Source organism: Phytophthora parasitica (genome assembly GCF_000247585.1).
Source record: "Phytophthora parasitica INRA-310 unplaced genomic scaffold supercont2.5, whole genome shotgun sequence".
NCBI classification, from domain to species: Eukaryota; Oomycota; class Peronosporomycetes; order Peronosporales; family Peronosporaceae; genus Phytophthora; species Phytophthora nicotianae.
This window is the reverse complement of record NW_008648991.1, coordinates 1,774,974-1,801,143: the sequence shown is the minus strand read 5'-3', so window position 1 is coordinate 1,801,143 and position 26,170 is coordinate 1,774,974. Positions and strand designations below refer to the sequence as shown.

Sequence of the window (26,170 nt, the reverse complement as noted above, 5' to 3'; positions counted from 1 at the left end):
ACTTCCTAAAAATATGAAGCTCGACATAGATTCTTAGAAAATGTAGCTCAACGGACAGAGACCATTAGCTGGTGGAAGCTTGGCGTCGCACGCGTCGGGAGCTCAATGAAGTCAAGCAGTCGAAAGCCGTCGTCTAATTCGCTACTTGGTGACAAGCGCTCACCGCCAGTGACTGCCAAGTCACGACGCAAATCAAACACTGGAACCCACGGAAATGGAGCTGCAACTTACAGCAATTCTGACTATGATCATGGACGTCAAGTTACTCCGCAGATCCTCCCAGCGGGGGGTACAGAATTTCTGCTTCAGCTTCAGCAGCTTCAACAACAGCAAAATCTCGCAGCGTTTTGCTATCCAGGAGCAGGGCCGACTATTCCTCACACTTTGCCACTGGGACCAAACACATATCCATCCACAGCCTTCGGAGGACTTCAACAGCAGCAGTACTTGTCTACACCAGGCAATTCTACGCGAGAAACGTGGGGTGGTCCACCAAGTGAGAAGAGTGGCCAGGTTCTTGAACAACTTGGATCGGTGCTTCAACAAATGAAACAAGAATCCGAAGGATCAGCCGCTGCGTGGCGTGAAAAACTCGCAGAGACTGCACAACTGACGGATCAACTCGCTCAAGTTCGAGAGCAATTCAACGCCGCTACTAATAAGGAACGTGCTACTAGTGAAGAACTTGTACGTGCCCAAGAAGCGCTTAAAATACTGGAAGCTGAAGCAGCAGAGAATGCGAATCGCCATCGTGAAGAATTGTCAATGATGAACGACGAAGTTCAAAGACAACAACGAAGTGCCGAGGAGATGCGTGAGAAATATGAAGCAGCACTTAACGAAGTGCAGAATGAATTACAGAACGTTCGTACTCAGTATGAGGAGCAACAACAAGTTCAAAGTGAAGAATTTCAAGCTGAACTAGCCAAATTTCAACAAACTCATGAAGCGAAAACTAAGGAATTGGAAAATCAACATACAACAGAGCGTGACAAGATGCTTGAAAAACTAAATGAACTGGAACAGGCAAAGGAGGAGCTTGGGCAGCATCTGTGGAATGCAACTAAAGAGATTGAGGCCGCTACTCAACGAGAGCAACGGCTACAGTCACAAGCTCAGGAAGCTCAAAATGATCTTGCGCGTATGCAAGAAGCCGCTATGTCACGCGAACGCGAGCTACAGATGCAGTCAGAAGTTCAACGTAATCAACTTCTTGATGAACTGAAGAAACAGTTGGAAGCTGCAACATCAACTATCAACGAAGAGCGAGCTCAAAAGGAAGAGCTCAATGCTCTCATGATCACTGAAGTGTCTAAATTCCAAGCTCAGCTGGAGCAAATGAGTCAACAACATGCAGCAGCACTTGCTGAGCGTGAAAAACAAGCAGAAGAAGAGCGAGTTCAAGCTCTGGAGCTCCGAGAAAAAGCCCAACGCGTTGTACGCGAGGCTCAGGATGAACTCCGTGATCTTCGTGCTGAGTTACAAAACACTAAAGCTGACAAAGCTCGTCTCGAGGCACAGGGATCCGCTGAGAACGGTACACTACAAGAGCTTAATGAGCAGCTGCGAGAGACTGCAGGTCAACTCGAAGACTCCAATACTCAGCTCCAGCAGCTTTCAAGTCGGTGTAAAACTGCTGAACGACTGACTCGCCAATGTCTTGACCTCATCACGCAGACTCCAGTCCCCAAGTCAAACTCAGACGAAGAAGAGAACGATGCAAATTCAGATGGAAATGAAGACCTGTTGGCACAATTGCCATCGGTGTTTCAAGCGCTCAAGCAGCTCACGAAAGCCTCAAGTGCAATTGAGCCGTTGCAATTAAAAGTTCTTCGTTTACAGCAAGAAAGAGATAGTGATCGCGAGAAGTTTAAAGCGCGTGAGCAGGAACTTCAAACGCAGTTGCAACACGCTCAGCAAGAAGTGGAATCTGCGAGACAAGATGCTAAAACGTTAGCAGAGGAACTGGCGAAGCTTTCTCAAGCTGCCGGCGGACAAGAAGCGCAACTGACTCGTTCAAACGAGCAACTTCGCCAACAAGTTCAAGAGCTCGAACATCTCCGATCTGTTGGTGCCTCTCAACTCCTACAACTTCAGAAAGTATTAGACGCACAGCGTGCTCGAAGTGCCGCTCTTGAAGCCGAAAAGCGAGATCTTTTGTCTGAAGCCGAGCAGCTCAATGTCAGTCTGGAAACTCAATATCGAGCTGTGAATGACAAGCACTTAGAACTGGAACAACTGCGTGGGTCGTATCGAGAACTTCAGCTTACGCATGGGGATCTGCAAGAAACTCATTCAGATTTGGAAGAAAGTGCCAGAAGAACGAATGAAAATCTCGCTACGCAGTTGCAACACGCTCAGGAGGAAATGAAAACAAAAGTACGAGAGATAGAAGAACTCCGAAGTGAACTAGAAAGATCTACACAGAGTTTAAGTGAAGAGAGAGACGAGTTAGCACGGACTCGGGAAACAGAACAGGCTCAGCGGTCACATAGCGAGCAGGAATTGTCCCGCGCGTTGGAGGAAAAGACCCAGCGACTTGAAGAGATGCTTACTATGCTCACTCATCTACAGAACAGAGTGGAGCATCTAGAACAAGCTAGATCCCAAGAAACTGAGCTTGCTAGGCAGCAACGCGATACACTTACACTCCAATTATCCGAGACGCAACAAGCTCAAACACGAGCGGAAAACGCGTTGGCAGCAGCTCTTCAAGCACAACAGGAGACTCAAGCTCAAGCACGATTCGAGGTGGAGCAGCTTCGGGCGACACTCACGCCACAATTTGCAGAGCTGGAAGCGCAAAAGGAGTCGCAAGCTGCTGAACTGCGTCGATTGGAAGCGGAACTTGAGCGCGCTTCACGTAGTAAACAGTCATTGCAGTTAGAACTTCAGAGAGCGGCGGACGATGCTCAAGACGCACTACGAGCCGTTGAAGTTGCTCGTCGAGATGCACGAGCACAAGCTGAGCAGTCAGGAGAGGAGCTCGAGAGACTTCGACAAGAGCTAGAGGCTCTACGGATTGAGAGCCAAGAGAGCGCAGCGTTGTCGGAAGAGCTGCAGAACAAGATCACTACGATCCAAAGTGCAGCGAATGCCACGATTGATGACCTAGTGTCGGAGTTACAAGGCGCTCAGGACGCTCTTGAACTCGAACGAGCTCGTGTGAAGAAAGAGAAGGATGCTAGTGGAACTCGCTCTCAGCTACGAGAGCTTGAAGAGCAGATACGCACACGAGACGCGCAACTTCGTGAAATTCGAGATGAATCTACCAGTACACAAGAACAACTGGAAGAGCGCTTAAGTGAATTAGAGTTGCGGCTGCAACGCACGACAAACACTCTTGAAAGCAAAAAGCAAGAGTGTGATGCAAAAGGTCGTGAAATGGAAACATTATCACGTCGAGCTGGGGAGGCCGAACGCAAATTATCACCATTGATTGCCGCTCGAGATGCACTTCAAGCCAAAGTGAACGAGTTGAAGCAAACTTTAGACACAAAGATGCGTGAAGCTCAGGATAATGAAGAGAAAGCTCGTGATGAAGTGCTTCGGGTTGCACGAGAACGTCGTGCGCTTGATGCCCAGATCGCAGAGCTTCGTGACGAAAATGAAGCTTCGCAACAGCAGGTAGGACGCGCACAGCGTGAAGTACAGGCGATGAAGCAGGCTCTAGAGCGGGTAAAAGGAGAACTCAGTCGGACAGGGACGGAGCTTAGAGCAGCAACGCAGAGACTGGAGGGTGTACAGCAGGCCGCAAATCAAACGATAGCCGACGCCACTTCTCGAATGCAGGCAGCTCAGCAACAAGGTGAACGTACAGCAGCTCGATTGCAACAAGAACTTGATCTGGAGCGTGAACGTCGCCGCGAGGCTGAAGTGCACCGAGCTGAGCTACAACGCACATTACGACAGCAAGTTCAGTCGCCAGCATTGCCAACTGGTTCGAGGAGTGACGATAGTAACAACCAAACACATATCAACTCGGTGAACGATGTCACCTCGAGTCCTGAGCTAGCAGATCAACCGTCCTCTGGTGGCAATGCTGAGTACCGCAAATTTTACGCAAACGAGCCGCTTACATCAGCTGAATTGTCGAGTTTGCCTATGGCAGTCATCAAGGCTCAACTAGGACTCGAATTTAGCCAAGGCAGTAATTCTTCCGCTGCAAATACAAAGTCCAAAAGTGCGAGCAAGTCGAAGATTCAACAGCAGCAGAAGGGACGATACGCTGCAAGTAAGGACAATCATGTTGACGACGATGACGACACCATTCCTCTTCTTCCACTTGAAAAACTGCCTTTGTAAGTATCTGCTTGGTGTTTTATTTACCAATGCACATTCTCACTCTTGATTGTTTCTGAAACAGCTCACCGGAGGCGGAAGGACGAGATAGTGCACCAAACAGTCCAAATGATGCTGCTCCTAGCGACGGTCGTTCAAGTTCTTCGCAACTACGGAGTGCACGCAGTATGCCGTGGTCAGAGCGATCGAGTGGCAACAGCTTTTCGTTTTCTAGGAACAACGCTGCGTCCCCTGCAACCAGCATTAGCAGCACTCCATCAACTCGCAAGAATTCATCGTCAAGTACCAGCACCAAGAAGAAGAAAACAAAAGAATCTCGACCTGTTGGACTACCTTCAGCATCGGGAATGCCCTACAGCAACACATCATCCAGTCTATCCCCTACAAAACACCAAAAACCCAAAGCACGTGGCAAGCTCTTGCCTCGCATAAGTCTGCAGTAAACAATAGTTGAGTATTCTCTCTTTTTAAGCTATGGTTTGTTGCAATTTATCGGTTGGTCGTAAGATGCCTCAGTAGCCAATCGAGTTCATTTTCATCTGCAGGATCTTTTGCAATACTACTCTCCAGCTTCGGCCCCTCTATCACTACTGTTCACACAAAACTCAACTCTTGCAACTTCTGGCCCCGTCCATCTTCTCAGTTTCCAAGATTGAGGTGACGATTGCTTCGCCGGCAAAGTTCGCGAATGGTTGGCTTACCATCACTCTGTCAACTTCAACTTAAAATGAGTCAACACTTCATCAACAACAGCGTTTCCGCACAAAATGCGCGATGCTCATAAGCGGCCTGACTGGTTCTCGTAACTTCCCCCCAACAAGAATCGGTATCCATGATGAGATTCACTTTGTGTCGATAGTTGGTCACAGGTTTTGTTTCAGAAATTTGCTTCCCATATGAAATATGGTGGACGATATAAGTAACAATCTCAGCATAATACAGAGCGTTCTCGTCGCAATCGAAGCTTTTAAATAATGGATACATATCGAAAGAAGAATAGAATTCAAGAAACCTGTTAGACGGCTTACAAAGTCGCATTATCCACTGTTTTCATCGCAAAACACCACAAGAGACCCTTCTTCCTCGCGCCACCCGTGCAGGATGCGAAGATTTTTCTTGAATACTTCGAAGTAATATGGTATCCGAGGTATCGTCTTGGCAACACTAGCCGTTTATTCCGCGCTAATAGACGATGAAAAAATCTAGTTGATCACTTCCCCGTCGACAACGGGAGACGCATGGCCGATTCTGGCGACGTAGGGAAGTGATAAATGTATACTGGGAACATCACATCCTCCGGATCCACCGTACTCTTGCCGTTTTTCTCTTCCTGCTCTCGACTGACCTCCTGCTCCGGTTCTCTGGCTGGCACGAGGTGCTTCTCCATCGGCGTTAGGTTGGGGATCCGATAGAGGTACGTGATCACTCGACACGCCTGCAACTTCTCCAGTTTTGGCCGCATTAACCTACAAGATCCACGATCGAAGTGTTCATTAGTCGCTGCATCCGGTAAACTATGGCCACCAGCTGCTGACGTACGACAAGCCACGGCTGATGAGGAAGAGGAAAACGACAGTGGCATCCGCGGGGATGTCAAATTCCAGCGCATTCGCTTGATGCACCGTCACTAGATGGCCCACGCCATCGGCCTCCGCTGCATCCCGCGCTTGTTGCGCCCGCTTTGGGTTGATCTCCACTCCCACAGCTCGCACGCCGAAGCTCCGCGCGGCGTCGATCAGCAACCGGCCATCTCCGCAGCCCAGGTCGTACACCACGTCGGAGGCGTCCACGTGCACGAGCTCCAGCGCCCGGCGGAAGGCGCTCAGCGGTGTCGAGTAGAGCGTCTTACGCGGAGCCAACATGCGGCAATTTAATACAACGGGACGAACTTTAGATAACGAGGCCAAAATGCGCCAAGGACCGGAACGGTCAAATGTGACGAGGCTGAAAACGTTGGACGATCGGAACTGCATGTGCAAGTGGCCAAAACTACAAAGGAATCGTGATTGGTAACGAAGTGGAAGTAAAGGTTTTTGCATTATTCATTCGGCTCGTTTGGCCTCGAGGCGAAGTTCAAAAAAAAAAAATAGATACGACGTCGCTAGCATCTCACTGGCGACGGATTGCTCGGAGCAAGGCGCTGCTGCTTGTTGTTCTCGTCACTTCGCTGCGATCACGTGCACGCATGGTGCTGCATCTTGCAGCCAGGAGCATTGGAATAAAATATAAGCGATGATGGCAGTCGCTTATCGCGCGCCCTTCCAGGCGAGCGCCACGTGCTGGTGAAGATGCTCTTCGCGCTCGTGCTCGATGTCGTCAGCACTTGCCTTGCTCTCGTCGTGTGTGTGTGCAGCGGTGTAGCGCGCGTAGCTGGTGATGCCTGCCGATGCGAGCACCATCGGCATGACGGCCATCGTACCCGGGTTCGTGGACACAGCGGCGACGATGGAGGAGAGCGGCATGACGAAAGGAGGGTGGTTCTTCAGGTGGTTGCTCTTGGCGAAGCTTGGCAAATGTGCTGCGTCGTCGGCGAGGTGGGCGACCAGGGAACTTGAGCCTTGGGTGAATCTGGTCCTTGTCGCCACTCATGTCCACGGAAATCCATAGACAAGCCTTATTTTAACTTGGGTATGAAATAGAACTGGCGTCACAAAACGGTTAGGGTAGACACGCCATTGGTGGATAAATCGAATCGTATTTAGAAGGAGTTTAACGGTAAAGAGATATTTTGGGATCAACAAAGAAAAGGTAACAATTTGGGCCTTGGCGTGGACCACATAGTGACGTATTTCTTTTTCGATGCCCGAAAGTGAAGCCAACACGCAAATCACTTGGAGCCTTGGGGCTGGAAGATGCATGGCTACCTTTGTGTGGACGGTAAAACGCCGGAAGCTGCTTCGCAGTGCTTGCTAGCGTAGCCTGCGAAAAGACTCCCGTTCAAATCGCGCGCTGCTCGCCGGAAGCTTAGCGTGGCTTGACACACCAAGCAGCAACCAGCGCGCCTTGTCTGCCATCTTGGTGTTCGGCTCGCCTGTGGTGCGTTTCCGCTGCTTGCTTAGTGCATGTAGGACACTAGGCGTCAACATTGTTACGCGTGGCGGCGGCGCCGCAGAAGAAGCGCTATTTGGAGACGTACTTGGTCCTCCCTCTCTTCGCTCCACTGATTCGCAGAACCACCAACAGTGCATGATCGATGCAGCTCTCCTTAGTAATAGTTGCTAAAAAGCACGATTTTCCCGCACACGAACATTACGGCTTGGAATGATTCGAGTGTCGAGCTTTAGATATGACTAGTAGCAAGTACGCCATCGTAAAACGCAAGTGCTTGCACAGATAAACCAGCACTGTCCAACAGTGAAGCGCTACATGGGTGTGACGCCACGGCTAGCCGCAGCTTGTAGCATCACACATTTGCTTTTTGGCAGTACCTAAACCTCCCAGTAACTTGTTGCTGAGTCAGCGAGCGTTGATGGCCCCTCGCTGGCGCTGAACAGAGACTATCGAAATACGAATTCGAATTTCGGTGGTCATCGTGGGAGAGAACAACGGATCTCCACGAGGACATTAGTATCGGGTCATTTCACTCTTATTCGTCTCGTCAGTTGTGCAAGAATAAGAGTTATGTGCGACTTTCAACTGCAAGGTTTCCGATATTTCGCGTTGAGTGGCAACGAATACCTTTCGACAACGCAACAATATGCATCGACTTCCTGTATTACCCCCTGATGCTAGGTATTTACTCGTCATCGCCTGCGTCCTCGCAAGGCAGACAAGACAACGGGGCGCGCAGCGTGTGCGGCAAATGGACAGGATGCCTATCAGGCAGAAGCGGACTCCTGAGGATGCAGCCATTTGGACGGCAGACGAGCACTCGACCAAGTGCGGTGCCACCCTTGCCACCGAAAGTAGTAGGATAACGGCGACGTTAATAAATACACAGTATCGGGCGAGCCTACGACGACAAAAACGACGTCATGGAGCGCAGGCGCAACCCGCAAGGGCACGAGGCGGCTGAGGCGTCTCGTATTGCCTCGAAGCTCCCCTTTATCTGGAAAAAAAGGCGAGAACAAACTGAACATTTTCTCCCCGCCCGTCGTGCCGGAGATAGTGACCTTGGGTGATTGCAGATCTTATTCGGTGCAAGGAGGTTTGTATGCTTTCCATCACCATGTCGCTGTTGCATCCGTTCGCTAAAACCAGGGGAGACGATCTTCCGTACCGTGGCTGCACGTCTAGGTGCGATGTGTCCCCGCGCTGGTTGGGCAGCGTCGGGCCAGCGGCCGCAGCTTTTACGGCAATCAAATGACCAGAAGCTAGGCACAGGCACGCCACGCCAGCAGCCCAGCCCGCTACACAACTTCCGATCCCTCCCGCTCGGCCACTCGAGTCTCGAGACACTGCAGCGGCAGACAGCCCACACAGAACACACAGAGCCGATCCTCGCCAACTATTAGTCCCACCCACGGCCGGAGCCAAAGTGGCCGCCACGCCAGCCAAGAAAACAGCCAGCGGCAAAGGCAGCCAAGCAGCGGCAGCGGTACCGACAGCATCAACACCAGCGCGAGCGACTTCCCCCCCTCCCGTGTACGCCTCCCGAGCGGGAGCGACCCCGATGAATGAGCTCACGCCCAGTCATCCCGCGCCCCAGCCGCCGCCGGTCTCATCGCAGTCGCGTGGCCTCGCCACGCCCTACGCCGCCTTCTCCGCTGCGGGCGCAATGAACGCCAACGTCGTTAATCTCGCCGCTGTGGACCGTGCCAAAAGGTTTGAAACCGAATTCTTCTCTATTTGCTACCTACACTTTTTGGCTTTGAAGTTGAAGCGACAAGGCGCGCGCTTTGCCAGCCCCCGTCCCCCTTCCCCTCTTCTTTTGTCTTTCAAATGCAAAAGGAAACGATTTCGTCTACACCCCCAGTCCTCGTGGCATACGACCAGCTGAAAACGAGGACGAGGGGAACAGGACCGAGAAGAGGAATGGGGGACACACGGCACTTCTTTGCTCAAGCCAACAGCGACAAAATGGTTGGTGACTAATTGCTTTCCTGGTTTTGTTTTTTGCGCAGCTTTCAGGGCGTTCCTCGTGGTGTGAATCTGGGCAATGTCAAGTACCAGTCGCATCCACAGCAGTTGCAACAGGTAAATGAGTTTCATGCTGGACCCTATGCACCTGCAAACTTTTCGCTGAAGGGCCCCGGGGACAATCGACCGGTTAACAGCAATGGAGGAGGCAAGTTCGATTACGCACCGCCTAGTCAGCAGTACTCGCCGCATCCGACGCAGCAGCAGCAGTCGTACGTTGCACCATACGGCTATCCGTCTTACTCGCAGAATTATGGCAATACTGGAGACTATCAGCAGCAGCAACAGCCTCAACAGCAACAACAACAATCCACGCAGCAACAGTATGGAGGCTATGCTCAAGGCAGCGAGACAAATCCCTTAGGCATGTTGGTGACTTCGGCGACGAACCCGCAGGCCTCTCCCGACGCTATGCCACACGAACCTGTCAATATCGGACTGAAGGACGCAGGAGACCGCAAATACCGACAGCCTTTTAACGTGGTACCTACCGACTCGTTCCTGAGCTCCAGTGGTGGCTATGGGCATGGCGTTGAACGTCCTGGTAACGTGGTGCAGATCAAAACTACTTCGAGCAATACGCAGCAACAGCAACCGATGTACCAGCGCTCAAACATGTATGGAGGTACGGCGTATTTTTCGCAGCAGCAACAGGTGCAGCAACGTACGCAGGAGCCGACGCAACAACACAATCCGCTGGATCTGGTGCCTCCTAGTGCCACAATGCCGGCAAGCTTCGATGCTAACGGTAATGGAGGTGCTTCTTCGAATATGGGACGGGGCATGAGCAATGGTGTCGGTGGGATGTTTAATACGGGATCGCGAATGCCCCAGTTCAGTCCTAGTGGTTCGGGTCCTTCGCTGACGACGAGGTTGAAAGATGGAGGTGTGGACATATCGACCGGTGCTTCTTCGAATGGAAGCCACTTGCCGTTTATGCAGCAGCAACAACCCACCGCCAAGTCGCTTGAACTTACTCATCCGACGTCGTTGTATGCAGATGTCGCGAGCTCGACAACGTCCATGTCGATGGTCAGTCTATCCTCGGATGGTCCGGCGGCTTCTATCAATGCCAACGCGTTGTATCCGATGTCATTAGCTCCATCGTCATCTCAGCTCAACTCAAACGGCGAAAATACATGCAGTTTGTGCAGTGGCGCACACAGCGACCGAATCGCGAACAATTGCGGCCACCGTTTCCACGCCCAATGTTTGCACTCATGGGGAGGATCGACAACCTGCCCACTATGCGCACAGGTACGTTTGTATTGTCCACTGGTTGCTAGTTTCTTTAGAAAAGTGCTCACGATACTTATGCTTAATTTTGTGGACTTTAGGCGTCGAACACTATCACGAACCTCCCGCAAGCGGCAGGTGCGGTTAGTTATGGTCTCGGAGCAGAGAATGTCACGATATCCCAGAGCTCAGCAGGACCAGGAGAGATGCCGTTGAATACTGGTGGTATTAACAACAGTACTGCCGCTAATAGCGCTGTGTCCATACCGCCCAATTCTGTGGGATCTTCACAAGTTGCGGCTATCAACAGTATGCACGTGAACAATCCAGGTGGACGTCCACCTCCAATTGACACGCGCATTGTTGATGCTCGTGTTGGGCCAACAACACTGAGTGGAGGCAAACGTAGTGCGACATCTGCTCGATCGGGATCCAGCAGTACCGGACGTGTACGTAAAAACAAGAAGCTCAAAGACTGTTCAGTGCCAGGTTGCGATCGTACTGTTCGCTCGCGTGGACTTTGCAAGGGTCATGGTGGAGGACGTCGTTGCGGGTTTGCCGGTTGCGGTCTTAGTGATCAAGGTGGTGGCTTCTGTATCAGTCATGGCGGTGGAAAGCGTTGCCAGCATGAAGGATGCGATAACTCGGCGCAGTCACGTGGACTGTGCAAGTTACACGGTGGAGGTAGTCGCTGCACGGTTCCTAACTGCACGAAAAGCTCACAAGGTCGCGGACTATGCCGTGCTCACGGTGGTGGCCGTCGTTGCATGGTCGAAGGGTGCAATAAGACTGATCGTCGGGCTGGATACTGCGTTACTCATGGTGCTGACAAGAAGTGCATCATCCCCGAGTGCTCCAAGACTGGTCGCATCGACAATCTGTGCACCAAGCACTACTTCGAGCGCCACCCAGCGCAACCACCAGGAACCGTGAGCACGACTCCGCCTCCTGTCATCACTGTTAATGCCAACACCAGCGCTGCCAGAGCCCGGGCTGAGAGAAAGAGAGCAGCTGAACAGCAGGCTGCCGCCGCCAACTACGCGAGCATGTCTTCCGTGATGCTTGCTGGACCAGTTCCTTCTTTCGATGATCGGGTAGGTGGGGCGGTGGCCAAGACGGAACCGTTTTAGACATCCATGCCAACCTGCTTGCAACACTATTGGTGGCTATCGCACTGGTCATGAGATTGTAAAAAAAAATTGGACTCATGGTTGGAATGCGAATGCTGGTGATGGTGAAGAGAGCTGCGAGGGTGGATGGATCGTCGGGCGGACCGAGGAATGTATTTGTAACGAGGCAAAATACGCGAAGTGGAATTTACATGATAAAGACGCGAGCTGGATGGAAACTCGAGCGATAAAAGAATCGGCTGCTCGGCGACCGATGAAAATGGACGACCGACAGATTTGAAAGAAAAGTGAAGACGAGACGAATGGTCACGATGAAATTGAAGTGACCGAAACTGAAGTTGAAGACAAGATTGATGATGAAGAATGGCCAAATGAATGAAGAAGGGCCGCACTGAAATTGCAAATTGCGCAAATTGCACACCCCGGCACCAAGTGAAAAATTGAAAATGAAATTACAACTTTTGAAGCACCAGGGTGAGCGAAATGCGAAAATGCAGTAAAACAGAAAAACAAAAAAAAAAATTGAAAACACCCAGGGTAGCTCCACGCTCGCTAGTTAGCGTTTCAGGACTCTTCGGCGGACGGGGATGAAGATCAGGAATCATTGAAGTGCGGAAAGGACGACGACGCAAAGCCAGCAAGTGAGGAGACATGCCCATTGCATATAGGAAAATTCAAGTGACGTAGTAAAGTGAGCACCTCCCCAGGAATTAAAATTGGGGAGGAAGTTGAGGAAATAACGAAGCTCACAGATGAATGTTCAGAGATCGATGGTCTCCGTTTGACCATCGACTTTCTTACTAGGCTGACTGAGTTTGTAGTGCTGCTAGTTGACGTTTCAACTCCTGCTGCTTCTTGAGTGAGATCGCACGTCTGTCGATCACGGATCGTACCATGTTTTTCAGTTCCTTGGCGCGCTCCTCTTTAGCCGTTGCACGGGCCACGCGGCGCTGTTCTTTGTCCGCTTCCACTGCTCCAATCCGCTCAAGCAAGAGGCGCTTACTTTCATCGAGTTCCTCTTTCGATAACAGTTTCTCCTCACTCCCTGCAACTTCTTCGAGATACGATTCACACACTCCTTCTGCTTTTCTGACCGCTTGAATCCACTCGAAGCGGTTTCTCACCTTAGCGATTTGCTCGTCCGTCATATTGTCTTGCTTCATCCTAGCCTCAGCTTCTTCGAGTTTACCCAGATACAGTAACCGCGATACGGCGCCATTAGTGTTCCGATCGACAGCCTTTTCAGCCCAGGACGCTCGAATGGCTTCGAATTGAAGCTCTTTCGCGTTGTCTGCCTGTAGTTTTACGTCCTCCGAGCTCCAACAATTGAGTCGCCATTTGATGCCACTCGGACGAGATGAGCGAGCAGAACCAGGTGGTGAGACACCAGAGTTTCCCTCCAGCGACGTGTTCTCGTCCACTGACGTGGTTGTGAGTTCCTTTGACGGACGATTTGAGTTGTTGCGGAATGGACGACGGGATTGCAACTCGTCTGGTACGATGCAGGTGGTTCTGTCGATGCTGCCTTGGATAATATACCCTCGCTTATCATCAGACTGTGACTGGCCATCAGCTGCGGTGACACACGGGAGCTGCAATAAGCGAACTTCCCCCTTCGAACTGATCTCGGAGATTCGTTGAGTTTGGTTCATACCAAGGTCAAAGACCTCCAGCTTTGCTGCGAGAGTGTTTACAACAGCTCCGTCACTCAGGAGTTGGAGCTGAAAACTCGTCCAGATTGACGTCTTCGGTGCCATAATTACATCTCGGAAGCACAGCAATGGCTTGTTCGGCTCGTAGACCCCCTCGAATTGGGTGATTTTCATCTCATGCGTCGTTGGCTTCGTGAAATCCCAGTCGCTAGCGAGCGTGAGCTTCCATTTACCTTCCCGGACGTGGAAGTTCCCAGGAGCACAGTCAATTATCATCGTGTAAGCTATCGGAGCATTACTTGCGAGGTTCGAAACACTGGGAAGCGATACTTTGGTACAGAGAGTACTGGCCTTCTTGACTTCACCTGTAGCATCGTTCACAATGGAAATATGCGTGAAGCTTGAGAGCATCTCCTCAGATAGATAGAGATCAATTCTCAATTCAGGTGATGGCTCCTTGTCTCCGTCTTCGTGAGTCGGTGGAACAAGTTCAAAGCTTTGTTTGAACAAGATGTTCCAAGTCCCTGGCAACATGACTGGATAAGCTCCATCACATTCAATCACGTGGAAGTTGGATAGACTGCGCCAGTACGTAGGAGCATCTTGAAATGATACCTTTTGATTCGACTCAACCACCAAAGAATAGCCGTATCGAAGAGATTTTTGCGAGTATACACGATATACAATTTTACTTTTACCCACCAAGGGAACGCTGATGTACTCCGCGAAAGTCGAGTTTAATGGCAGAATCGCTGGTAGTGAAGACGTCGATGCCTTCTTTTCAATTTCTTCTATCAGAATCACGCTGCCGTTCGGATCGACGACAAGGTGAGTGGCCATTAAAACCGACGGCTTGCTCAGATTATCCAGGTCTTGATCATATTTTTCTGGTGATTGAACGGGAGTCAGTGAGGCTACAAGATTTACGGGTTCTTGAATCATGTGAGAAATATCGCTTAAATTGTCTCCAGGAGGTTGTTCTGGAATGGAATCACGCGCTGTTATCACCACAAATTGCACGCGCGGAGTTTCAAATGGCACGAGTGGTGCACGTGTATCTTCAACACCTTCAGGAGGAGGCTCTGGATTTGGCATCCATTCACGAATAAATGTATCGGAGTATTGAAGGACTTGATGAACCAGCAGAAATACGAGCTCGTTTACATCGTTCGTTTCTTCTGAAATGGTGGCCGGAGAGCCTTGTCGAACCACTTTGAACGTAGTGCTACCAGTGTCTCCAACCACGCCAGTCACCAGAACAATTTCGCCGAAAACCATGCCGGCAACTCGATTGATACCTGTACAACAAATAACAGCTCGAGGCTACGAAAAACGTCACTGAATGATCCCTGATACAACACAAAATAATGAGGTGCAAATGCTTACCATAAGAGCGTTTACAGTCGCTAATGTCTCGGTCACTGCTGGAGATACACCAGTTGTGCTGTTTGCGACGGACTCGCTTTCTGTAGGCTGTTCGCTGGCTTCGTCAGGTTTTTCAGAGCTCAGAATGTACTACAAATGACAAGAAGAGACTTTTTGGAATACTTAACCACGGTAAGATTCAATACGCATTTTGTGCTTACCTGGCGTAGCTGATGGAAGACGTTCTCACTGAATTTGGTACTTGCTTCCGGCTGCCATAGCGAGACCTTCCAGCTGGTGAGCGCTAGTATAGTCTGAATCACGTTTTGACACATACCATCAGTGCTACTTTGGCGCTCCAATTCAGTTTCATGACGATGTGGATGCAACCAATAGGCCACTTTATACAGAGCCTTGACCAACAAGCTCGGCCAGATCTCGTTTTTCATCGAACTAGCCAGATAAATGACCTTTCCGTCAGCATCTAGCGGTAGCTTGTCGTCGATATCAATGCGACGCCATCGTCCAAAGACGAATAACTTGACGCTGTATTTCCCACCGGGGTTGTATACTGGTTGCCCAGTGTTGTCTTGAGGGTAAATCGCTTGCCACAAAAACGGCGCCATGCAGTTGTTGCTGGTCTTGCTGGAATCGTACAGTTGCTCCACAATTCGGAAGTACGACGCCATGTCAGCGTGAATTACATCTCCATGGGGAATCTCCGGCTTGTATACCGCATTTGGAGCAATTTCGATTCTTGGAGGGGGCATTACACCCCACGGAGATGTTGCATTGCTCACATCCATGTTAGTTGTAAGGGCGTCGTCTTCGTCTTGGCCATCGTCTATTAAGTCGTCTGCATCAAAATCCACTTCTGCCAGGAGATCTCGAGGTCGATCGTTGACAATATACGCGATGGCATCTTCGAATCCCATGTACATCCGTTCGCGATGCTGCTGCTCGAGTTCAATGCGTTCCTCCTCTTTGGTCCACGCCTCAAGTGCTTCTAGTTGCTCGACACTCCACCGTCGTTGAAAGTCGCGAGGGATACGCAGTGTGTGGTCGTGGTGATGCTCTGCAGTTGATGGTAGAGAGGAAGAGCTGGTCGTTGTGCCTGCTTTTTCGCTTTTCGGAACAAAAACCTATGAGGTTAATTAAACAGCACAAGCATTAGGATTAGTAGACAATGTAAGAATTCTCAAAGCTAAGGCCGTACGTGGGCATGTTTAGGAGGTGGAGGCTTTTTCTGCGGCTCTGGTTCTCCTTTCTTTGCAGCTGGGGCAGCTCCTTTCTTTCCAGTAGCTTTTGGTTCGGGAGTTGGTGGAGGTGGAGTCGCATGAACCACTGGTGTTTCCACAATGACAGGCAGGAATTGAGACGGACGCTTCCACATAATGGAATCTTTGAACTCAATCACCTAAGATGAAAAGAAATAAAATAATAAGTAGCGGATAAAATACTCAAGTCGAGCATCGAAGTGCAATATTCACCTCCTTCGGCAAAACCAGATTTTCTGGCGCTAAAGGGTCTTCAAAAGGTTGTTCCACCGTTCCCCAATGGTCCGCAGCTAGTAAAAACAGCAGCACCAGTCATATTCACATCTAGATCACGCTATAAAATTTGAATTTCAACGCACGCAAAGCTGCAGGGTCCATCCATTCTGGGAAGACCTCGTTTGGAACTACATTTGGCTTCCAGAGCGGCGGGATCGAGTCTGACGGTGGCAAATTTGGCGCTTGTACTGACTGGCGGTAGTTGTGAGCAGTGGGTGGTGGATTCAACGTCGATCCCTGCGCTGTGAGCTTGGATGGCGGCTTCTTGGGCGGCATGGTAGATCTCACACTAAAAGGTCGCCAATGTTGAAGATAACTTGAAGTCACTAAAACGAGGATAATAATGCCATTCCAACTGTCAAACTCAGAAGAGAAGAATGGAGAGCAGTCAGCTCACGTACGCGGATACGTGTTACCTTGCTGGTGTCGTATTCGGAGGCGCTGACGATAAATTCCTGACAGAACTTTCGAGCACAAGACGGTGGCGGGCGGGAAGGGCATTCAGGTAGCCTGCACCACGTGGTAAGGGGCCATGATGCAGATTGATTGTTTGTTCTTGAATATTTTTTTTTTTGCCATTTTTGCCCTTTTTGGGGTTTTTGCCTCCCCGGCCGTTTCTTGATTGCCCTTGCCTTTTCTTCTTGGGGATTTTGGGGTTGGTTGGGGTTCGTTTTGGGGAATTTTTAGGATTATAGTTATTTATAATAATATTGTGGTCTGCAGGGCGGAAATGAAGCCACCGACGCACGATGTACAGGCAGACGGAAGCTGGAATTGTGGCGCATGGTAAGAGTGAAGCTGTTCACGTTTCTTACTGTTATAATGCACCAATTTTATTGTGGAATAGTGGCACCGTAAACCGACGAGTATCCAAGGAGTGTTCACAGTGTCATGTTCCCTTTTATTCGTTGGTGACGACGGCAGCGCCGGCTCAGATTTTCTGCTCGAGATGCGGGTTCTTGAATGACGGAGAGAACCTTACGTGTGTGCAGTGTGACTACACGATTCGATCTACTCTGGACAAGATTAGCGCAGACTTGAGAGATAGTACCAACTTTTTAGCGCGAGATATGGGTGTCAACATCCACGTGAAGTGTCCTGGATGCTTCGTTGTGTGCTACGTGCCACCGGCCACTGCTTGTTTGCGGTGTGGATCATGTCACACATATTTTGCGTCGCCGTCAGTCGGAGAAGTGACGAATTTCCACATGAATCGTCTAGCGTCGTCCATCTCGAGCTCGTTCATGGGATTTTTTGGAAGCAAGCGCGGTGGACAAGAAGACAATGAGGCTAATCGTCGTCAAGAAGAGGCTCAAGAGGCTCCAGTTGGCAAGTTGATCGCTGCAGGCCAAGGTGTCGTGAATTCACCTCGTCATTCCTCCACCATCAGTGATGCAAGTGAGCTATCCACGAGTCTACAGCAACTTGGTGATGGCGAAGTATCCGGCGATGAAACAGAGGAAAAGCCCGACGCTTTTCGGGCTCATGAACATGCAGAATCAAAGGCTAAGGGTCGGGTGTCACCAACAGAGCAGAGGGTGAAGATGGAAACAGCGATAAAGGAATCTTCCATAGGCGAAGATTGTTCTTCGTCACGTGTGCAAACACGAAAGGAGGAGCCATTCTCGTCATTGGATTTGTCGTCCAGTTCGAGCAATTCTGATAAAGAGCAAGAGAAACCAATACTTGCACGGTCAATGCCAGTGCGCGCAGCACTTCCACCTCCTCGACAAGAACTGGTCGAGGTGGAGGGAGATATTGTGGAGCTTTAGTGGGGTCAGAACCGGAATTATCACGTGATGTCTGCATAGTTGGAATTGCAGAAGAACTGGGGCATATTTTGGCTTCCAAGCCTGCACAGATCAACTGAAGACACGAAATATTTGATTTGTTTAGGATACTTGCTCGAAAGTTGCACATCTTGTCTTTGCTTTGTAGCGGCCAGTGTCTCTCCAGTGTCGTCCCAACCTAATGCCAAAATGGAGTACTTAAGTATTGCACTATCAGGGCGACGTACCCTACAAGGTCAACCTTTAGCTTTGTTGGTTTTGCTACTTGCCGTCCTGACGGCAATACTGATACTAATAATACTGTTAGGAAGGACGATAGGTGTGCGACGGCGATTTCACCACCGCCGGTCTTCATAGTGGCTGTTGTAGCGTTCCTCAGGCATCGAGTCCCATCGACTACGACGTCCTTGACGCGGTGGTGGTGGTTGGTAATGATCTCTCGGTGAATAGCGATTATCTCGCGGTGAGTAAGCCGGTTGTTCTCTCTCCATGACAGCGTACGGTGGAACCTCTCCTCGAGGAGAGTAGCGCGAAGCTTCCTGCCACTGCACATTCTGCGACTCCATACTGTACGAGTGGTGCAGCTTCGGTCGCTTGCTGGTTGAAGGTGAATCTATGTATCGGCCGTTCGAACCGCTGTATCGATCATAGTGACCGCCGTATCGGTGATGATCATTGTGTCGGTCATCCATAAAGCCACGATCCGTGACTGCAGAGGCACTGCTGTGACGACGAAGGGATCGCTGGTGAGGTTGGTCGTGCTGGTAAGAAGATCTGCGATGACCCAGGTGGCTGTTTCCACTGTCGCTTCGTCCACGGCTTGACGAAGTCGGAGTGATAGGCCGATAGGGCTCCTCAGTTGGATGGTGCGCTGAGTACAGAGGGTCCGAAGCGGACGCGGCCATAGATTCTTGCTTTGCACGGAACTCGGCGCGTTGTTCCTCCAACTGTTCCATCTCAATCTTTTCAGCTTCACAGGCAATAGAGTAGAGTTTCTCAAGTGTTCGCTCCTGGTAATCCGCCTCCTCTTGTGTCGTCGCTTCGGGAGGAAATGAAAACAAATCCCTAGTCTCCAGCGCCCGTAGCTCCTTAATTAGGGTGTCACGCTTTGTCGCCTGGTCCATAAGATTTGTACGATATTGATCGACATGTCCACGACTGTTCTCGACATCCAGGTCGTAAACTTGCTGGTCCATCTTGCTCCAGGCGATGCCTCCTGCAGTAGGGAAGGTCCTGTCGTTCTCCTCTCCAACCACAACGACCTCGTCTTCTTCATCCTGTTCTCCACACGCGTGATGGAAGACACTGATACTTGATTCCAACTGGAACATCCTATCACTGAGCATATCGGCGCTGATGGTCGCATTCACCAGGTCCTGCAGGTGCGTGGCCATCTGTGTGGTGGCACTAGACTCTACCACCTCAGGCATATCCTCCAGCACGCGTTCAACCGTTGCATCACTGGTCATTTCCTGCAACAGCTTGGCTCTCCTCTCATCGTCCTTCCCGTCGGCTTCGGGGACCTCCTCTCTGCACGGAAATTACACACATATTAGAATTGTCCTATTCTTCCGACATATTTACCTATACTCTCACGTACGCTGGAGGTTTACCGGCACACACGTTCTCCAACATGGCCAGCAGTGGCGGTGTAACGACCCCGCGCTCCTTCCAGATGCCCACGATCTTGATGGCGCATCGCTTGACCTTCTCCTCTCCGTCTCGCATCACCAGCTGCACAATATCTACGAGATCCTTCTCAAAGGCCGCCGCGATGTGTCGTCCGAACTTGCGTACGCCCACCTGCATAGCATCGTTGGCTACGTAGAGGTAAACGATCTGGTGCTCGGCGTCACCCTCGCGGATGAGATCGCTCCAAAGCGTCACCATCTCGGGGAGGTGCTGACGGTAACTGAGCATCCATTGCGACACCTTCTGGATGCTCTGTGTCGTCACCTTGGCCTGCCGCAGTAGCCGCTCCAATTTCTCGCGTGAGTACATGATGCGGATTTCTTGATTTTTGACTCGACGGTAGAGCTCCACCAGGCGGTAATGTACCGGTTTCAAAAAAACTTATCAATGGCATAATAAAACTGTAACAAAGCATGACCCAAGAAATATTGTTGTTGATGTACCGGGGTGAAAGGTATTTTTGAGTTGAAGTGAGTTTTTGACGTTGAAAATGCTTGAAACGACCTCGCCAGGAATAGCGTGGACGGCTGAGTATGGGAGGCTCCACAGGAGAGCGGTTGCATTCACTGGTGACTTCCAACGTGCTCCGCCTGGTCGCGGCTAGTTGAGGTTTTTGCCTCTAGCAAACGAGTCCGAGCACAGACTTAGAACGACTGGAATAGTGATAGGAATATCCGAGGAAAAATGTTCATGAACGGTTCGTCGTTCGATGACGACACCCCCTCTCGGGGCGGATCAAGGGGGAGAAAGGGTGGGGGCCGCGATGACGACGTGTCAAACGCGGTGGAGGTGCTCACGCTGGACGACCACCGCACCGGAAGTGGTGGGATGTCCGCTCACCCGAATTCCCTTAAGGACGACGACTTGGAAGGTGAACTAGGAGGGGCGGAATACCTTTCAGGTGCCCGCTCCAGCGTCATCCAGCAGCAACGCGAACTGCAGAAGAAAAAGCTCCAGGAACGCATGGGAGGGGGTACGACGAAGTCGGATGTTGGCCTTGGCTTTAGAGATACTTAATGTCAAAGTCTGTATGTGCAGGTGTTGTACGCACTTCCCTTCCCAAACAATACTCTGCTCCGCGATCGATGGATGTCGATGAAAGACCTTCGTATGTCTGCTTTGAATTGTTGGTTAGTGCTATTTTATTCTGACGTCGGCACTGTGTTGTTTCTATCAGACGCTTCGGTCGAGACGACGACGAGCTAGACAATGACTCATCACGAGCTTCTGGGCGTCGTGCAGGGTCTTCGCGGCAAAACGCAAGCAGCCGCGGCGGCTCTGGGGGCCAGTCGTACTCTCGTCGCAGCCGCGGCGATTCTGACGATGATGATGACCGACGCTCGAGTCGTCCTGGTGGCTCACGTGACTGGGATCGAGACCGTGACCGTGAACGCGATCGGGATCGCGACCGAGACTATGACAGGGACTACGATCGTGATCGTGGAGGCAGCCGTGATCGAGACCGCGACCGAGGCGGACGAGGCGATCGCAGTTACTCTCGTGACCAAGATCGCGACCGAGGTCGGGCTCGGGACCGTCGCAGTGACAGCGATGATTCGGATCGTGATCGCTCGCGAACCCCCAAAGGTGCTCGCAGCGGATCTCGCCGTGGCAAGGAATATGACGATGCTCCATCCAAGAGTTCCAAACGTGGATCAGCCAACAGGTACGCATCATGTCCAAAGTGCTAGGTACTAGTCACCCTTAACATGTTCGTTCCAGCGGTCGTGGAGGGCGTGACGATGACGACGACGATCACCGTGGCGCCTCGGGTGGCCGTGGGGGATTCGTACGCAACGTAAGTATTTAGGCTTCCGGCCCGTCCTCACCTTGGAGCGTGTTTTGATTATTGTATGCTTCTTTACACAGGTGAATACACGCGGACGTTCTGACTCCCGCTCACGGTCACGGTCTAGATCTCGCTCGCGATCTCAGTCCCGATCAGCATCGGATGCTTCGTCGGACGATGATCGCAACCGGCATGCACCCACTTCTCCATCGAGTGGACGTGACGGTGATAAAGGCCGAGCTGCCACTGCAAATGTGCGGAAGCCGAAACTTGACATCACGGACATGCGTGCGTTCACCATGCGCCCCATTCCCAAGGCCTACGATGTGGTGGAGTGCTACATTGAGCGCAACAAGTCTGGCGCGAACAAGATGTTCCCTGAGTACTGTTTGTACATGAAGGAGGGTGACCGCTTCTTGCTCACGGCGAAAAAACGCCCGAAGAACCGCACCAGTAACTACCTCATCTCACTACAGCGTGGAGATTTGCTTCGACGTGGCAGTGACAACTACGTGGGCAAGCTACGTGCCAACTTCTTGGGCACCGAGTTCACGATCTATGATAACGGCTCCAACCCAAAAGATGCCGATCAACAGACTATCACGAGCAATCCTGCAGGTATTCGTCAGGAATTGGGCATTGCCATGTACGCAGCCAACGTGTTGGGACACCGTGGGCCAAGGAAAATGAAGGTTTGTGTTCCTCGTGTGCGTGAGGACGGCACACGCGTTGTCTGGAGACCACTAACCAAGGAAGATGAGATGGTTAACAAGTGTAAAGAGCAAGACCACACGAACCTTACGTACCTTATTAACAAGCCTCCGCGCTGGAACGACCAAGTATGCGCCTATGTACTTAACTTCAATGGCCGCGTGACCATGGCTTCTGTCAAGAACTTCCAGCTCGTGACTCCAGAGGATCAAGAGACTGTCGTGCTCCAGTTCGGACGAGTCGGCAAGGATCTCTTCACTATGGACTTCAGATGGCCACTATGCCCCCTCCAGGCCTTCGCCATCACACTCAGCAGCTTCGACTCGAAGCTTGCTTGTGAGTAAAAGACCAGGAGAAGTATGGTTGCTAGCATGAGCGTTAGCGTGAAGGTCGAAACGTACATATTGACACCTTGAATTCTGCATAAACTACTGCATCTAAGCATAATAAAAAGCTCTCAACTTTCTCCTTGTCATTCGTGTTGCTCCCAAACTGCTGCATCGCAAAAACCGTTTTGTTTCTTGGGAATCTTGTTCCCATAATTACGAATGGAACAAGCTGCTGGTGTGGATTTCCGCGCGAGCACAACTACTTTGACTTGTTCAAGAATACATGACACTTGATCGACGCACCAAATTTGATATCAAGGCTACCAGAGTCAGGAATGGCGCCGGTGCTGCTGCATCGAGCCAATTCGCAAGTGTTCAAGAGCGTCGTGCCATGAAAAAAGTGGCTCAACCCGAGTACGCTTACACTGGCTGTGTGCCATACACTCCTGCAGATGACGACGCTGATGTCGTGCCTAAGAAAAGGAATCCGCCGATTCTTGGATATAGAGGCCATCTTCGTAATGATGAAGACCGAATCGGTACAACGTTTTCGCAGGGTCTTACAGTCGCGTCACGAGCTCCAGAACGTGCTTTTCCGGCTCCTCTCCCAGGCGCGAAAGTTCGACCCCCAGCCAACCAGCCACGTCAAGTTCGTTTTGCTGAAGACACAACTTACCAGCCAAACATCAAAGCCGGGGTGTCTCCACGATCTGGGTATGGTCAATTCGACAATGCAAGTGGATACGGAGCATTCGCTACACCACCGGCCAAGGCGAATATGTCACCACGCTCAGGATATGGGGCTTTTGACAATGCAAGTGGGTATGGAGCATTTGCTGCACCACCTGCACAGAAATCTGGAGCAATGTCATCACGGTCAGGTTATGGGGCTTTTGATATTGCTAGTGGTTACGGAGCGTTTGCTACACCACCAGGACATGCAGATATGTCACCTCGCTCGGGTTACGGAGCATTTGACAACGCTAGCGGATATGGCGCATTTGCTGCACCCCCCAAAGGAATGTCACCTCGGTCTGGTTATGGAGCGTTTGATAATGCTAGCGGGTATGGAGCCTTTGCAACCCCACCTGCTCAAAAAGACATGTCACCACGCTCAGGATATGGAGAATTTGATAATGGCAGCGGGTATGGTGCGTTCACTGCTCCTCCAAAAGAGATGTCTCCCCGATCTGGGTATGGTAAGTTTAACGACGCCAGTGGTTATGACAATTTTGCTTCGCCTCCCGATCGAACGCAAGGAGCTAGTAAACCAGATCTATACGAACTCACTCAAGGTCAATTCGACCAACGTGACGATCGTGTTCACCCTTCCAACAACCAGATCCAGGAACTTCGAGAACAGCATCGCGATACTAACCGAGGAGTACGCAGGGCCAAAACACCTTCCGATCCAGTCCTTCAAGCAAAGTACCAGCACGCGATAAGTCGTATTGGTGGAGTGCAAGCAGCATTTCGGCTTTGGAATTCTGCTGGACAAACAATATGGCAACGGTATATGACACGTACAGAGCTCCTTCAAGCCGTGAGACGGAGTTTTGAGAAGCACGAGCGAACCAGTATGTATTTTGTGTGTGTGTCCTAGTTTCTGTGAATGATGCTGTGGCCAAACCTAACGATCCGTGTCTGTGCTGTTGTTAACGCTAAATTACTGCAGACCACGGAATCATGACAAAGTCACAACTGAAGGAAGCACTACGAGAGCTTGGATGTGTCTTTACCGACGACCAGGTAGAGAACTTTCGAGTGGAATGTTGTGAATAATTTACAGAACAAACTTGCCGTTTTGAATGTCGGTGACAGGTTACAGCTCTGTTTGGAATGTACGATCAGCATTGCATTGGTAAAGGAGTACGCGTTGCCTCTGATGTAACCATAGTCATGTAACGAGAATGTGGTTCATTTTGATTCAGGTGCCGTGCCGATGTCATCTCTACTCCTCGCTTTAACCGAAAAACTATGATCAATGACAAATACAAATACCACAAATGAAGCAAGAACGAGCTAACTTACTTACGAAGTATTTTATTTATCTAGCTTTTCATGCCATCGCAAGTTCTAGGCAGTTCGAGATTCCATTACTCTATATCGAATTTTCACTAAAATTCGAGATCGATTCGTTGAGCACGTTTTACATCCTCAGCGTAAAGAAGCTATCGAAGCCTGACGGACCACAGAAACGAATTACGCTCTATCTAAGAGACGGTACGCGGTGCAACTCCTGTCAAAAAATCCAAGCAGAAGGTTAACTGCGTAACACTGTCGTCGCACGACGCACGACGTGCTCGCAAGGAGAGCTCATTACGAATGTCAGGAATTAAAACATGCGATTGATATCGTACAGTGGTCGGTTCTGGTTGCTAAGGTGTTCTACGCCTTGGTGTACTGGTATCGAGGGTATTCCATCGATGGGGTAACAGGATCGTCTTCCAGGTCAGTATGGTTACGGCCAAGCTGGTCTCGGCGACGCAGACAGAAGGTGAAGATGATGATCATGAGTGCTCCGAGACATATGAGCACGCTGCCGATGCCCATATACAGCGAGTAGTCTTCCACGAGGTCCAAGAACTCGGATCGGCATTTATCATATGGCGCAGTGCCAACAGTAATGTTCGACAGTGATCCCGTCGCCAAGAACTCCCCGCAATAGACGAGAGTTTCATTGGTTCTAGGACATTGACTGTCTGCCCAATCGAACACCTTCGTGTAGTTCTCGAACTCGCGTGCTGTGTCACATCCATCGCAGAGACTCTCGAGTTGGCTATAGTCGCTGAGGTATTCGTCACACAGCGTATTCACACCGCCGGTCGTGTTCTCGAATAGTGCCACAATTGCCGTATCGAGCTCGGGAGCGAACATGGTCAGCGCTTCCGACACCGACGCGTCGTTGCAAATATATTCGCCTTGCGCGTAGCAGTAAACCTGGTCGAAGTCGGTCTTTACGGTCTCTTCAGTCTCCTCAGCAGGGTATTTCTTGTCGCTCCAGTCGTTGGCCTTGGCCATAAGGATGAATACAGCGATAGCGACAATCGCGAACAGAATCAGGAACAACAGCACCACGATCGCGTACGTGCAGAGTCCAAATCTCCATCGACAGAGCGCTGCAAGGGTCCCTAACACTGCGAGACCGATGATCACAGCCCCGATCACAATGAGGGCGGTCACTGCGTCGTCGATATTTGACCAGTAGCCCTGAATCACGTCCACCCAGCCAGCGTGGCGCATGTAGATACCCACATACAGCACCAAGGCGCCACCGAGTGCTAGCACGCAGTTAATGGCAATCAGGATAAGCTGAGTAGCGCATTTTCCCAAGTATGAACAAATTCCCATGATTGATATAGTCGAAGGTCCCAGCAAATTGAAGAATGGCCAAACTGAGCTGCTCGGTAGGGACTGTGACGTACGCGACAACCATCTCGCTGATCGGATACTAATTGCTGCAGGATGGCAGCTTACAATACCCTTGTCAACCATCATTTCAAATGTATTCTAGTAAGTACGATATTATTTGTAAAAGGTCA

General features: G+C 50.7%; 10 protein-coding genes across 18 annotated transcripts; 5 read left to right on the top strand and 5 right to left on the bottom strand.

Moving 5' to 3' along the window:
• Positions 1-105: 105 nt before the first annotated feature.
• Positions 106-4,757, top strand: PPTG_04894 (hypothetical protein; the record flags this gene model as incomplete). Its single annotated transcript, XM_008897237.1, has 2 exons — positions 106-4,301; positions 4,367-4,757. The coding sequence occupies 2 exons, from the start codon at positions 106-108 to the stop codon at positions 4,743-4,745; spliced, it is 4,575 nt and encodes a 1,524-aa protein (XP_008895485.1). The 3' UTR covers positions 4,746-4,757.
• Positions 4,758-5,275: 518 nt separating this feature from the next.
• Positions 5,276-6,273, bottom strand: PPTG_04893 (hypothetical protein). The gene is made up of 2 exons (XM_008897236.1): positions 5,842-6,273; positions 5,276-5,768 (listed from the first exon to the last, which is right to left on the bottom strand). The coding sequence occupies exons 1-2, from the start codon at positions 6,162-6,164 to the stop codon at positions 5,513-5,515; spliced, it is 579 nt and encodes a 192-aa protein (XP_008895484.1). The 5' UTR covers positions 6,165-6,273; the 3' UTR covers positions 5,276-5,512.
• Positions 6,274-6,548: 275 nt separating this feature from the next.
• On the bottom strand, positions 6,549-6,764 carry PPTG_04892 (hypothetical protein; the record flags this gene model as incomplete). Its single annotated transcript, XM_008897235.1, has 1 exon — positions 6,549-6,764. The coding sequence occupies one exon, from the start codon at positions 6,762-6,764 to the stop codon at positions 6,549-6,551; it is 216 nt and encodes a 71-aa protein (XP_008895483.1).
• A 1,817-nt stretch (positions 6,765-8,581) lies between these two features.
• Positions 8,582-12,590, top strand: PPTG_04890. Of its 2 annotated transcripts, XM_008897233.1 has the most exons (3): positions 8,582-9,066; positions 9,366-10,638; positions 10,719-12,589. In XM_008897233.1, the coding sequence occupies exons 1-3, from the start codon at positions 8,915-8,917 to the stop codon at positions 11,745-11,747; spliced, it is 2,454 nt and encodes an 817-aa protein (XP_008895481.1). In that variant the 5' UTR covers positions 8,582-8,914; the 3' UTR covers positions 11,748-12,589. The 2 variants fall into 2 exon arrangements, with proteins under 2 accessions (XP_008895481.1, XP_008895482.1); XM_008897234.1 differs by having other exon boundaries at positions 8,582-10,638; positions 10,719-12,590.
• On the bottom strand, positions 12,214-16,917 carry PPTG_04889 (hypothetical protein). 4 transcript variants are annotated; one of them, XM_008897229.1, is made up of 7 exons: positions 16,719-16,917; positions 16,401-16,643; positions 16,255-16,331; positions 15,981-16,181; positions 14,986-15,906; positions 14,786-14,914; positions 12,214-14,722 (listed from the first exon to the last, which is right to left on the bottom strand). In XM_008897229.1, exons 1-7 carry the CDS (start codon positions 16,816-16,818, stop codon positions 12,548-12,550), a joined length of 3,846 nt encoding a protein of 1,281 aa, XP_008895477.1. In that variant the 5' UTR covers positions 16,819-16,917; the 3' UTR covers positions 12,214-12,547. The 4 variants fall into 4 exon arrangements, with proteins under 4 accessions (XP_008895477.1, XP_008895479.1, XP_008895480.1 ...); XM_008897231.1 differs by having other exon boundaries at positions 16,734-16,917; XM_008897232.1 differs by having other exon boundaries at positions 16,401-16,917.
• On the top strand, positions 16,679-18,234 carry PPTG_04888. Of its 2 annotated transcripts, XM_008897228.1 has the most exons (3): positions 16,679-16,714; positions 16,780-17,103; positions 17,165-18,234. In XM_008897228.1, the coding sequence occupies exons 2-3, from the start codon at positions 17,048-17,050 to the stop codon at positions 18,087-18,089; spliced, it is 981 nt and encodes a 326-aa protein (XP_008895476.1). In that variant the 5' UTR covers positions 16,679-16,714; positions 16,780-17,047; the 3' UTR covers positions 18,090-18,234. The 2 variants fall into 2 exon arrangements, with proteins under 2 accessions (XP_008895476.1, XP_008895475.1); XM_008897227.1 differs by having other exon boundaries at positions 16,679-17,103.
• Positions 18,181-20,193, bottom strand: PPTG_04887 (hypothetical protein). The gene is made up of 2 exons (XM_008897226.1): positions 19,708-20,193; positions 18,181-19,637 (listed from the first exon to the last, which is right to left on the bottom strand). The coding sequence occupies exons 1-2, from the start codon at positions 20,106-20,108 to the stop codon at positions 18,443-18,445; spliced, it is 1,596 nt and encodes a 531-aa protein (XP_008895474.1). The 5' UTR covers positions 20,109-20,193; the 3' UTR covers positions 18,181-18,442.
• A 75-nt stretch (positions 20,194-20,268) lies between these two features.
• On the top strand, positions 20,269-22,787 carry PPTG_04886 (hypothetical protein). Its single transcript, XM_008897225.1, has 4 exons — positions 20,269-20,907; positions 20,977-21,465; positions 21,522-21,597; positions 21,669-22,787. The coding sequence occupies exons 1-4, from the start codon at positions 20,816-20,818 to the stop codon at positions 22,641-22,643; spliced, it is 1,632 nt and encodes a 543-aa protein (XP_008895473.1). The 5' UTR covers positions 20,269-20,815; the 3' UTR covers positions 22,644-22,787.
• Positions 22,788-22,911: 124 nt separating this feature from the next.
• Positions 22,912-24,651, top strand: PPTG_04885 (hypothetical protein; the record flags this gene model as incomplete). 4 transcript variants are annotated; one of them, XM_008897221.1, is made up of 4 exons in its annotated part: positions 22,912-24,205; positions 24,304-24,377; positions 24,450-24,489; positions 24,560-24,651. In XM_008897221.1, 4 exons carry the CDS (start codon positions 22,912-22,914, stop codon positions 24,607-24,609), a joined length of 1,458 nt encoding a protein of 485 aa, XP_008895469.1. In that variant the 3' UTR covers positions 24,610-24,651. The 4 variants fall into 4 exon arrangements, with proteins under 4 accessions (XP_008895469.1, XP_008895472.1, XP_008895471.1 ...); XM_008897224.1 differs by having other exon boundaries at positions 24,304-24,489; XM_008897223.1 differs by having other exon boundaries at positions 24,304-24,651.
• A 365-nt stretch (positions 24,652-25,016) lies between these two features.
• Positions 25,017-26,126, bottom strand: PPTG_04884 (hypothetical protein; the record flags this gene model as incomplete). Its single annotated transcript, XM_008897220.1, has 1 exon — positions 25,017-26,126. One exon carries the CDS (start codon positions 26,124-26,126, stop codon positions 25,017-25,019), a length of 1,110 nt encoding a protein of 369 aa, XP_008895468.1.
• Between the last annotated feature and the right edge of the window lie 44 nt (positions 26,127-26,170).